The 12,440-nt window shown below is 46.3% G+C and overlaps 1 protein-coding gene and 1 long non-coding RNA gene across 3 annotated transcripts in view; one reads left to right on the plus strand and one right to left on the minus strand.

Moving 5' to 3' along the window:
* ST18 (ST18 C2H2C-type zinc finger transcription factor) overlaps positions 1-12,440 on the minus strand; it is a 148,174-nt gene that overhangs the window by 52,251 nt on the left and 83,483 nt on the right. Inside the window, exons 9-11 of the mRNA XM_029923786.1 lie at positions 6,971-7,762; positions 2,064-2,198; positions 302-392 (exon numbers count right to left, since the gene is read on the minus strand). Of these exons, the coding sequence (XP_029779646.1) occupies positions 302-392; positions 2,064-2,198; positions 6,971-7,762 (1,018 nt within the window). The remainder of the gene's footprint in view (positions 1-301; positions 393-2,063; positions 2,199-6,970; positions 7,763-12,440) is intronic.
* Positions 3,762-6,969, plus strand: LOC115279245. Of its 2 annotated transcripts, none has more exons than XR_003903305.1 (4): positions 3,762-3,862; positions 4,742-4,900; positions 5,677-5,712; positions 6,749-6,969. It is a non-coding gene; the product is annotated as an uncharacterized LOC115279245 (long non-coding RNA). The 2 variants fall into 2 exon arrangements; XR_003903304.1 differs by having other exon boundaries at positions 3,836-3,862; positions 4,672-4,900.

Below are 12,440 nucleotides of genomic sequence, written 5' to 3' on the forward strand. Positions count from 1 at the left end.
TTCAGAGCAAAAAAGAGAATGTTCTATTTGTGTGACTATATAAATCCGTAACTCTAGTCTTCAAATATAACATTTTTGTTTGGATAATGAGCTGCTAAATGAAAATAACTAGGAAAGTAAGTTATGTGGTTTTTTGTTGATTTACTCTGCACCTGCTGAGAATGTTTATCTATTGCAAGTGGTAACATTTCTGAGGGGGATCCAGCGGCTTTGACAACACATTGTTAGTTCCTTCTTTTCTCGGGGAAAGTTTCTGCCACGCCCCTTGCAAGGTGAAAGGTTAGCGCCTCATCACAATTACCTCCTGTGGGTGTTGCGATTGCTGTTCACATGCCCTCTTCCTGTGCACCCCGGGGTGGGGCACTTGAGCACGTTTTCATGCATGGCAAGAACTAAGCACAAAATGTCACATGAAAGAAAAGAATAACACACCGTAAGTACATAACCCACCAACAAACCGATTTCCCGACTTCGCATTCAAATGATTTGATTATCTAACCCACCGCGCTCCCTCCCACACATATTTGGGTTGAAATAAATGAGCACCTAAGAACTTCAGAAATGAAACTCAGCACGCCTGTTCAAGTTTCAGTTTCTCTAAACTTCACGCTATGGTTCCGACCAGACTTACACAAGACTCCTCTACATCTATTACACTTAAACTGAGAAGCTCATCACCTTCCTTTTGCAGGGAAGTGCTTTTCCTTGGAAGAGGGGACGGAGAACATTATTTGTCAAATGTTTCCTTCTATCTTTTCCCCACAGTGTGAACTTCGGAATATAGTCTTCTTCATTTCCTAAGAGATATTATTTTGATTCTTTTTACATTTCCCCCACCACCCACTCCAGTTATTGGTGAAAGCATGGCCGGCTAAACGACCAGGTAACCTGAGAAAGAACATGTTGAGGCATCCCCACCACTGGGCTTTGTATGACCCAAGGGGGATTCCAATACGTGGGTTCCGAAAGCAGAGGGTGCGGTACATTGACACTTCAAAACCTGGGAGGCGGCCCTTCCCATCTCCTCCAGTGTCCTAGCTTTGCTGTGGTGAGAGAGACCAACCAACGTTTGCACCTGCTCACTGCCCTCCGCTACTGGAGGCACCTTGGGGAGACACGCGGGCACCACCAGTGTCTACGAGCAGCCGGGAACCAGGTCGACACTGGTGATGTGATGCACCGCTTATAGTTAGACAAAGCCCTGCGGCTGAGACTGCTCATGGGCTCAAGGCAGCCACACCCGTAGGTGACAAGGGCAGTGCGGGCACACAGCGTGTTAGCCACGCCTTTTCTTCTCTGTGTTCTATGCTTGGATGTCTGGGGCCCTGCACACCCCAGAGAGACTGCGCTTTCCAATAGCTTTCAAAGGCAAACCAACCAATCGTGAGCCCACACCCAACTGCCTCCTTTATTAGACTCACACTCTCCACCTGCTGGGGAGCAGACACCAACGCACAACCCTAAAACCCCAGGGCCTGCTGAGAGTACTCAAACTAGCCAGTCCTCAGCTTGCTTCCTCTGCTCTGCCCTACAGAAACCACAGGGTACAGGCCACACCACCGTGGGATGACCCTGGTGCTTCCCTGTGTGGCCCTGCCTGGCGTGGCCTGCACCCGTCTTTCAGGAAATGCAACAAATTATTTTCTCAGTGTTGGTTGTTTTCTGATCTATTGACCTATCTGTACCCCAAGTTTTCTTTTTTTAATAAAATTTTTTATTGTTCATTTATTTTTGAGAGAGAGGGAGACAGAGAATCTGAAGCAGGCTCCAGGCTCTGAGCTGTCAGCACAGAGCCGGATGCGGGGCTGGAACTCATGAACTCTGAGATCATGAGCTGAGCCAAAGTGCGACGCTCAACCAACTGAGCCACCCAGGTGCCCCTACCTCAAGTTTTCTATTAATATAATTATTTTAAACACCGAGCTAGATGGAAATGATCATGACACGGAAGGGAATCCTCCCATTTCCATCCCTAACTCCCCACTGGAGGAGAGGGGGTAATATCTCGAGGCCATGGCACATATGAGAAGAAGCTACTTCTTTGGGGGACAAACAGTACTCACTCTCCAGGGGAACCCGCACTTTGTGGGGGCACCCCGAAAGGCTGCGGTGGTGGGGGTAGAGTCCCGTCACGTGGCCTGTGCCGTCGCACCCTGGGATGGGGCACTTGGTCTCCCTCTTTTCAGGCCTTGGTGAATCTACAGAGAAATTAAATCAAGAGATTCATTTGACGCATCTCCTTTCCCTTCCCATTCAACAGAGTGGCCTTGTGGGGTGACATTCTCACTTTTCTCCGTGTTTACATCCTCAACAGTCTTCTAATGCTGCCTTGAATCAGACCCTCAACTAAGACCTGTGGAAGCATAAAAAATGTTTTCAATTTTCTTGGTTTCCTAAGCAAAGGCTGACCCAGGGCAAGGGAGCATTAACCAATGGAGATGGTTTTCAGGTGTCATGTCACATCTTGCAGTCAGAGTCTCATGATGAAAAATGAACTCTATGCCAGAGGATGCATGGGCTCTCTCAAAGGGAGAGGAAAAAAAGTGAGAAAGAAGACATAATTTATTTAAACCCAAACTATCTGTTATTCAGAGTTGCAAAAAAAAAAAAAAAAAAAAAAAAAAACCAACCAAAAGCAAAAACAAAAAAAACCAACCCAGATTCAAAGTTAGAAAACAAAGAAGCCACATTTCTGAGAAGAGCTGGTCTTGTCCCTGTGGGCTCTCCCCCTCTCATGTTGCCCTAAGTTTCCAGGTCCCAGTGGCGACTTCTACACCAGCGGGGGAGGGGGGGAGGGGGGGAGGCAGTAGCACCTGCTCTGACCAGAGTTAGAAAGGAGTCACAAGGCTATCTCGTGTCATGCCCAACCAAAAGTTTTGTGCCACCCTGAATGCAGGAATTGAAGCCCAAGGCAACAGGAAGGTGGCCTGGCCAGGAAATACTCCAGGGGTAATGGAAGTACTGAGTGGGGTGCGTGGAGGAGGCCTTGAGTGGTCTCAGCGCCAGGAACCCTGGGGTCAGGAGGGGGGCCCCTGGGAACCCCACCTGTCGCACAGCAAGGCTGCTGCCTGAAGGAAGAGGGCGAACAGGAGCTGGGCTGAGGGTGAGTTAGATCAAAGGCTATATAAATACGGAAAATAGAGGAGGAGTCTCAAAAAAGAGCGATGTGGTTGGAGCTAACACAGAAGAGGCCTTCTTGAGTCGTTTTCCTATTTGTGACTCCGATGGTGGAGAAACTGAAAACAAATGTTTTTAGGGCCACAGCCCCGCCCGGAACTCGGGTATGGCACGGTAAGGCCAATCACGGAGGGGGCGGGGGCATTCCCGGTGCTGAGAGGAACCGGGTCACAGTGGGCCCCGAGGCCTGAGAAAGGACCAGGGTGGAGTGGGGGCTGGCTTGCCGGCTTCTCAAACACTAAGCATCGTGAAAAATGAACCCACTTGGTGCTGAGAGCGACAATAAATGACCTGCGACATCCTGCCGCACGAAGGCCGGGCCCGGAGGAGGGGACAGAACCCCGCCGCGAGAGGAAGCCGAGGGCCCATATGCTCCAGCTCCCAGTGCCGCCCCGACGACCGCAGAGCAATGTCGCGGGATGCGACAGCCGTCTCCGAGGGTGGGAGGTATTGAGGCGAGCAGACGTGCCTCTGTGACACCATGCCACCCCAGTTGTTGGATCACAAATGGTCCTGGGCAGATGGGCACAGCAGGGCGCATGTAATGCAATTACTTGGGGGCTGCCTCCAGCAAAGGGGGCGGGGCCAAGGAACCTTCGAGTTCCGCACGCACGCACGCCTTGCCTGGGAAGGAGGGTGGGCAGAGAGAGAGCCGGAAATTGTGCGTGAGAGGTGACTGCCCAAGGTGGGGACGCCTGGAGTCATGGCGTTTATTCAGTGACGGACAGGTTTTAATGGGGCTGACTGTCTCCTGTCTTTTGCAAGACACAAAGAGGCGTATTAAGACTTTTGATTTGTTCTGTGATTTTAGGGATATATAAACCCAAAAATGTTGCCAACTTTGAAGGTGGTGTAGGCCTATAAGATCTGTAGACCAAAATCCTTGACGTCTGCTTCAGGGGACATTAGGAGGGTCAACACCCTGTAAGAGAGGGAATTAGAGGAAAGGAGACGCAGCGGGGATTTTGATGCCCTTCCTTCCTTGGATCCGGTCCAGGCGAGGCCACATTTCTAAACCACACTGAAAGGTTTGGCGCCTCTCGTTTCCCCTCCTCGCCACGTTATTTGTCTCTAGGAAGCCAGAGAGGGTGTGGGAGATAAGGCAGGGCTGGCGCCCGCCCAGGTGTGGCCCACTGACAGCCCATCAGGCACGTTTGTCTGCAAGCCTCTCCTGCCTTGAAACGCTCTGTGGGGCAGAACCCGTTTGCATGATAAGAAGCCAGAGCTTAGCTCTCAGGTGGCTCTCGGGCTGGCTCTTTTCCTTCTGTTTTCTTTGCTGAATGCCTCGTAATGCGGGTGACCTTATACTCTGGTGACCTATATCCCCGTTTGCCTGACGGTCTTATGCACGCCTGATATACTCATGTGATTGTTCCCATGGTTCCCCTGGCTCTGTAAGTGTCCGGGGCTGTACGATAAATCCTACCTTCACTGTGACCTCAAGTCTCACTAAATGCTTGTAGCGACAAGAGAGTCAAACTTTTATTCGTTTAGAATTGCTGACTCCTCTGAAGGCTGGAGTGAAGCGATACTTTAAGATGCTAGTGGTCTCTCCTTTAACAAGCGGGGTTGCAGGCCCAAGGTGCCTGGGAAGTGAGGCTAGCATTGTGGAGAGCAGGACGGCCCGCGGGATGAGCACTGAACTGGGAGCACGGAATGCACACCAGAGAAAGAGCCACCTCCTGGGCCACTGGCCCCCATGCCTGGAACAGGGAACAGGGAAGTGAGTACCTAATTTGGACTCTGCAAGCATTCCTTCTAGACAAAGCTGATAGTTCTCCTGCAGGATGAGCTTTAACTCTTTCTGTCTCTGTTTCGCACGTGTCTGGTCTGGACCTTCGTGCACAGGTATCCACCACCACAAGGCAGGACCATGCCTTGTACAACTGTCCGTACTGTCGGGTCATCCCACCCTCGTGAGGAATTCTCTGAATCTTACATGACCCGTGTTTACAAACACAGGTTCTGTGGCCTTCTTAGTTTTTGAAAACAGATGAAAATTTTAAGTTCTATATAAATGACCCAATATTTTAAGCAATGGCACAAATAGTGTCTCCAAACACTGAATGTCGTTGGCTGGAAGATACCATCAATTGTAAAATGGAACATGCTTTTGTGTGTTAGTAAGAAAGAAAAGAAACAACTTAAAATCAAATTATGGAACACCCTTCTGATTTCAGAGATGTTAAAATGGAAAAATGGTGTATGTTGGAATGAATGAAATGTAGTATATCACAAATTATGACTTTTTGGAATTTGAAGTCAATTTTATCTTTTTTTTCCCTGATTTTGTAGTTCATAAAAACAAACAAACAAGCACATACACAAGTCCAAGTTGCATGTTAGTGGAGCGCACAGAGATAGTGGTGGGTCCTGTCCCAGGCCACACCCTGCTCATTAACATTCTGTCCAGATCCCAACCCTGGCGGACGCTTGCATAGTATTATTATCTTGCTCCCCACTACATGACATAATTTTATTCTTTTTCTGTTTTCTCAGCTCTGAGCTGCAAGACAGTAATTGACAAGATTGCAGGTGAGTACTCCAGTTGACTTAAAATGACAAAATGAACAATTCATTTCTGCATAAATCTCAGCAAGGAGATCATCTGAAACCAACACATTTTTCTTGTAAGCTCCTGGGGCCATGACCTGGCTTTTCTCGAAAACATACCTCCCCTAATTCTATGGTTCTTAGACTTTAGGGTACCCAAGAATCATCTGAAAAATGTACTTAAAATCCAAGTTCTGGAGCAGTAAGTCTGATGAGATCTGGGAACTACCCATTGTAAACAAGCTTTCTAGGCCGTTGAGAACCACAATTTGAGAATTATCACTAGGCCCATCTGGTGCAAGACTTGGGGTAGGGGGGATATCTTTATGGGAGAGGGGACACAATTTCTCCAAATTTGAGGAACACTTTGAGAGTCTCCTCCTAGCACATCTATTCTCTCATTCATGTTTGGCCCAGGTATTTGTGACCCTGAGTTAGAGACCTGGTAAAAGCATAGGGTTAAAACAGCACAGGGGTGCCTGGGTGGCTCAGTTGGTTAAGTATCCAATTTCTTTAGTTCAGGTCATGACCTCATGATTTGTGGGTTCGAGCCCCGCGTCAGGCTCTGTGCCAACAGCTCAGAGTCTGGAGCGTGTTTCAGATTCTGTGTCTCCCTTGCTCTCTGTGTCTCCCCTGCTCACACTCTGCCTCTCTCTGTCTCTCAAATATAAATAAATAAATAAATAAATAAATAAATAAATAAATAAACAAACATAAAAAGATTTTAAAACAGCGTAACATCCAGTTTTATCCAAAGAAGGGTCAGACCATCCTGCCTGACTTGCCAGTAACTTGGTATTATTTTGAAGCTCCAAAGCAGTCAGATAATCCCAGAAAGAGAGCAGGAAAGAAAAATTAAATTTCTGAAATTGATTTGATTAATAAAAATGATTTAAAACCCAGTAAGTACTAATGTACCTCTAACATGTCTAAGAAAGTACTGTATGAGAAATACTATATTTTTAAGAACCAGTCATATTAAGAGAGATAGAGGCAATGGTCCTGTTTTTTTTTTCAGTGCAAAAACACTGCAAAACTGACCAAGCTTGATCTGAGAACAATCTAGAGAGCAAAGAAGAAGGAAAAAAGAAATTGTTTATTTTAGAATATAAATTGGTTTTTAAATTGCATCAAGTTGTCAAAAGCTACCTGGAAGTGGTCATCAAATCTCTCACTAATTTTTCCCCCAACCCTTAAAGCCATTTTATTCCCAAAATAAATGCAAAAAAATGTGTCTTACGTTTACTGTTAAAGATTTGTCTTCCACCCATGTCAATAACTTTGGTTTGCCTCCTTTCCCCAGCAAGGTGCTCCAATAGAAACCTGTCCAACTCTCTGTAGGTGTGATGGAAAACACAACCTCGGTCGGTCTGTAGAGCGCTGGCCTGCTCCAGCACGCGCAAGCCCCCCTTCGCTTTCTCCAGGTCAAGGGACTCTTCGGCCCTGGTGCCCAGGCTCTCGCTCCCATCGGCCTCCATCCCAGCAAAGGAGGGCTGGCCTTTGCCATCCAGTGTCTCCATGCAGGCGTTCTGCGGGTCTCTCCTGTCTGTGTCAGAGTCACACACATTCTCACAAGAGAGAAACTTGTCACCTTCAGTTTTTATTTCAGGAACTTCCAAGAGGTCTTTTCTGTTATCCGCTAAGATGTACTTCGGGACCCTGGGTGGTTTGGTTTCTTCTGAGAAGCTGGAGCCACTGTCCCAGGCATACTCTGCACTTTCAGAGTTACTCTCACTGTCGTCCGAAGAGCAGAACTGAACCTCAGGATCGTCGATTTTTAATTTTCCATGGTCAGGATGAATCAGAAAGCACTCATCAGCTTCGTCACTCTCTGCTTTTAGAGGCTGGATGCCACTGCCATTCAAGTTCTCCCTTATGGTCTGAATAGACACATTTTTTTCAAATTTCCCCAAGTGCATTAAAGATTTGACCACGAGCTCTTGATAGCAGCCATAACTGTCTTCTTTCCCATTGGAGTTTTCTTGTGCAGTTGCATGAAGGTGCTCATCCCGAGGTTTTATCATGGTTTCTCCTATGGAAAGAGAGAGCCAATATTAAAAACAAAAACAAAAGCAAAAACTACTTTAAGAAAATTGCTCCAATATACAGATGATAGATCGATTGATACAGACATACATATACAATAAATACGATATGTGACTATGTGGGCTCTACCCATTTTATAAACGCTGAAGAGAAAAAGGTGTATCTTTTAAGGACAAAACAACAACAACAAAAAACCCAGACCTTAATAGTCTGAGAACTGAGTTTAAAGAAGTGAGCTAGTAGAATTTGCAGCACATTATAAGCTAAGCATTTCCAGGGCGCTGAAATAGAAACATCACAATAAATCACAGAGGGCTGAATGTGAGATTATTGCTTCTTTTTTTTCCCTTAGAGAGAGAGAGAGAGAGAGAGAGAGAGAGTGTGTGTGTGTGTGTGTGTGTGTGTGTGTGTGTGAGAGAGTAGGAGAGAGGCAGAGGGTGAGAGACAGAGAGAGAAAATTCCAAGCAGGCTCCATGCTCTGTGTGGAACCTAAATGTGGTACTCAATGCGGTACTCAATCCCATGGCCGTGAGATCATGACATGAGCCAAAATCACGAGTCAGACGCTTAACTGACTGAGCCGCCCAGGCGCCCTTACCATACCTGGCTATTTGCAAATCTTAGCCAGCCAGAAGGAAATCAAATATGCATAATACTGTGCATTATAAAAGAAACACTCATCAGATTTCTCTGCTAGTGTGGCAATGTATTTTCAAAGCTTATTTGGTGTACATTTTTTGCCTCCACAGTTTCTCAAGCATACTTTCAGACATCATGGAAGGTTAGCTAAAATACAAAATACATCGACATAGAGTTGATAACAAAAAGGTTTCTGAAGCTTTCAGAACTTCCTGTTCACGTTCAGAACTGTCACACGGAAATTCTGTGCCAAGGGAAATACAAGGAACTGGGAGAATTCTCATAATCGTGTATCTTAAATAGTAACACATTTTCTGGCCTGGTATTGGCACACATTTGTGTAAGAAGGCAATGAGACCAGCCGTGGGATTGGTTGCCGTATGGGGAACATTAACGAATCGTTTTTAGTAGAGGGTCGGCTGGAGTCTTGACAACCAAAGAGCCTCATGACTGAGAACAGGCCTCCTCGTGTCAGCCTTTCAGGACAGCCCGCTGGATCTCAGTCATCCAAATCCAGTCGTTAGTGTCACTGCCTTCACTCTTGTGTTGGTCCAGCTGCAGTGAGTGTGTGTGTGTGTGTAGAGTCACATGTATCTACGTATCTGTATACTTGGATGTGTGTGCATATATATACATACGTGTATGTGTGTGTATACTAACAGTCAGCCACCCAAGCCTGTCCCGGTGCAAACACCCCAATCAAGGAGATGTGCGTCAGTGGTCACCTAGCCCTGGTGAAACGCACCGGTTGCCTGTGAAACGCACCAGCACTGGACCAGCAGTGGTCCCCTAATATTCACCACGACCAAAAAAAAAAAAAAAAGGAGAAGAAGCAGGACCATTTCTGTGTGTCTAAAGGCAGAGTGGGGGATGGAAAACACAAAATAATAAGCCCCCTTAACGACTGTGAAAGACACCAAGTGAAGTGCATTCTGTGTGAATAAACATCTTTGGAGGGAAGAAAAGGGCTGCCATCCTGCATGATGCTGTGGGAGAGGGTGTCTGTGCACAAGACAATGTGCCTTTTCTGGTCTCATTTAATTTTTTATAAACATTGTCTCTGACAAGGACACTCAAAAATACATCTCCATCATCTTCCTTTCTGGTAATTATCTCCCTAAATCAACACTGGACTGCCAGGATCAAGTAAATATTGCCATAGTAACTAAAAGCATTTTTGGATGCGGGGAAGAATTTAGTCACAACACTAGCCCCTTTAAATAATGCTGATTATAGGGTGCAGGCTTTTGTGGGGATCTATTCAACATAAACTGAAAAATTTAACATTTTACTTCCTAGAAAAGAGGCTGGATAAACAGGCACATAATATTCGATAGGATGGCCTATTCTCTCCTGAATTCCTATCAGAGGAGTTCCAGGTTTAAATAATATATTAAACATAGTCTAAAATGCAAATGAAGTTTTTCTCAATATCACGGTTGGCTATTAGGAGAAAGTGTAAGGGGTTATGATAATTTTAAAGTATTATGAACGACAGAAAACAAATAAAAAGCATTTTCAGTGAATGTGCTCAATTCATTGAACTATTCTCTCACTCCACTTAACTACCCACATGTGTACAATAATGATTTATAGACATTATACCTAATTATGCATATTTGGGCTGTGTTAGAGTGCTAACAAAAGCTCTAGAAAGCAACAATTACCTCTGTTGCTTAGCTACATAGTTTAAAATATTCCTATTAAGTGCAGATCACCAGAGAGGCGGGAGCGACAAAAACGCACATGTGCGCGACAATGCGTTGCACTGTGCCGCTGCCAACTGCTAGCATTTTGGGTCATTTCCAGTCTACATAATTGTTTGGTTCAACTGTTTGTTATATGCTAAAAGAAAATATTTATTAATTATTCTTCAGGAAGAGGGGAGTCCTGCCGATAGAGGGGCCCGCATGCATCGCTCGCCACCGTCTCCGGGGACCGGCCGCAAATCTGCAAACCAACTTCCCACGGACCCAGCCCTGTCGGGCTTTCTCTGTCATTATAAGAAAGAAAAAAAAGTTGAGTTAGCTTTTGAACCTGACAGATCCGTGACGAGGTGCTTGCTTCGCTGCTTTGTAGCGGGCTGCCGACGGTTTGATGTTAGTGTGTTTTTATTTTCACAGGTGGCCCGGGAGTTTATTTTGTGCCTTTGCCGTTTAAACAGCTACCCTGGTTTGGATTCCGGGCGTGCACGCTGGAGTCCATGCAGACCCCGAAGGCATCGGCGCCTCTCTGAAGCCTGTGCCCTCGCTGCCGCTGCCGTCCGGAGGCCCCCTGCAGAGGTTCCCAGGAAGGGCGTGCAGAGTGCGTGCCAACGACAGGTGTGCCGTGAATGGTGGCTCTCTTCTCCCTTCCCCAGATACGAGATCAGAAGACACTAACGGAACCCTCCACATAGGTGTGGGAGGGCCCGGGGTTTTGCCTATTTATCTTTGAGAGAGATACAGAGGGAGGGAGAGAGAGACAGAGAGATGGACAGAGAGAGAGAGAGAGAGATGGGGGAGGGGCAGAGAGAGGGAGAGGCTCCAGGCACTGAGGTGTCAGCACAGAGCCCGATGCGGGGCTGCGACTCACCAGCCATGCGATCATGACCTGAGGCGAAGTCGGATGCTCAAGAGTGAACTACCCCAGTGCCCCTGTTTTTGTTTAGAATAAGTAGTCAATCAGGGCATCTGGGTGGCTCAGCTGGTTAAGTCACTGACTCGTGGTTTCAGCTCAGGTCATGATCTCACAGATCATAGGTTTGAGTCCCACACAGGGCTCTGCCTGGATGGTGTGGAGACTGCTTGGGATTCTCTCTCTCTCTTTCTCTCTCCTTCTCTCTCTCTATTCCTCCCTCATGTGTGCTCGCTCTCTCTCAAAATAAACTTTAAAAAACAATTTAAAAAAAGAGTAAGTAGTGAATCTGGCATCTGAGAAAGGGCCTGGTGCACAGTGTGAAGGAAACTCAGCTAGTTTCTCGCCAATACCACACACACTATGGAACTTGTCAGCAACTGCCTTCAGAAACTGGAGGTTCAACACACGATACACAACGCACAACATGGTGGGAAAACCACTCTGGGTTTGTGGTCCAGAGGCTGGGGCTAAACTGCTGGCCCAACACCACCTTTCTGTGTGTTCTGGGGTTGGCCCATGTCTCCTGAGTTCTGGGTCCTTCTTTTGTAAGTGAGGGTGATCAGTGACATTCTAGGACAATAAACTGATGTTCCCGGCATGATGTTCAGTTCTTATTGTATTTAATCTTTATAACAAGGACAAGAAAGGCCTATTGCCTTTTACCGAAGGGAAACTCTTCTAAAGAGCTATGGACTTGCTCCAGCTCACACAGCCAGCCAGTGGTGGTGGGGGTGCGCTTTGGGGGTTTTGAGAGACTGACCCAGAGCCATGTGCTCCCTGACTCTGCCCATCCCTCAGCAATAAGCTACCCCAGGCCCCACAGCCCAGGACGCTCAAATGCCACAGTTAATTGCTTATGAAACATTAGGAGAGACTGTTCAGAATTCTAATAGGCTATTATTTTCCCAAGTTCAGATACTTTCAAGAGTGAATTTATAGGAAGATACTAAAATACAATTGTCATCTGACTTTCAATGAGAAACAAGGACGCCTAAATTATAAAATTATAAATAAAATATGTAAAAACGAATAAACAACAACAGCAAAACAAAAATGCACAAGGAACCACACCATGGCTTTCTCAGTATCAGAACAGCATAGGTCAGAAAATTCGTAGGGTGCTCTCCTGGGGTCAGTGAGAGATGGATGATTACCCAGAACACCCTGTCCTCCTCTTAAGAGCATTTCAAAGTGTGGGGCAGGGAGGAGGGGGCGGAGCTGGGGGACACCTGCTGAGACTTGGGGTAAAGGAAGATAAATGTTTTTGCCCAATATGTAAAAGGTCACATTTGTTTATTTGCTTTAAACCAAAGTCTCTACTCTGAGGTGCCTGGTAATCCTAGAAAGTATATGCTAAGAGATTCTCACGTTACATGTTATCTGTTCTGCATCAAAACAACTTTAAA

Source organism: Suricata suricatta, chromosome 15 (assembly GCF_006229205.1).
Source record: "Suricata suricatta isolate VVHF042 chromosome 15, meerkat_22Aug2017_6uvM2_HiC, whole genome shotgun sequence".
NCBI lineage: Eukaryota > Metazoa > Chordata > Mammalia > Carnivora > Herpestidae > Suricata > Suricata suricatta.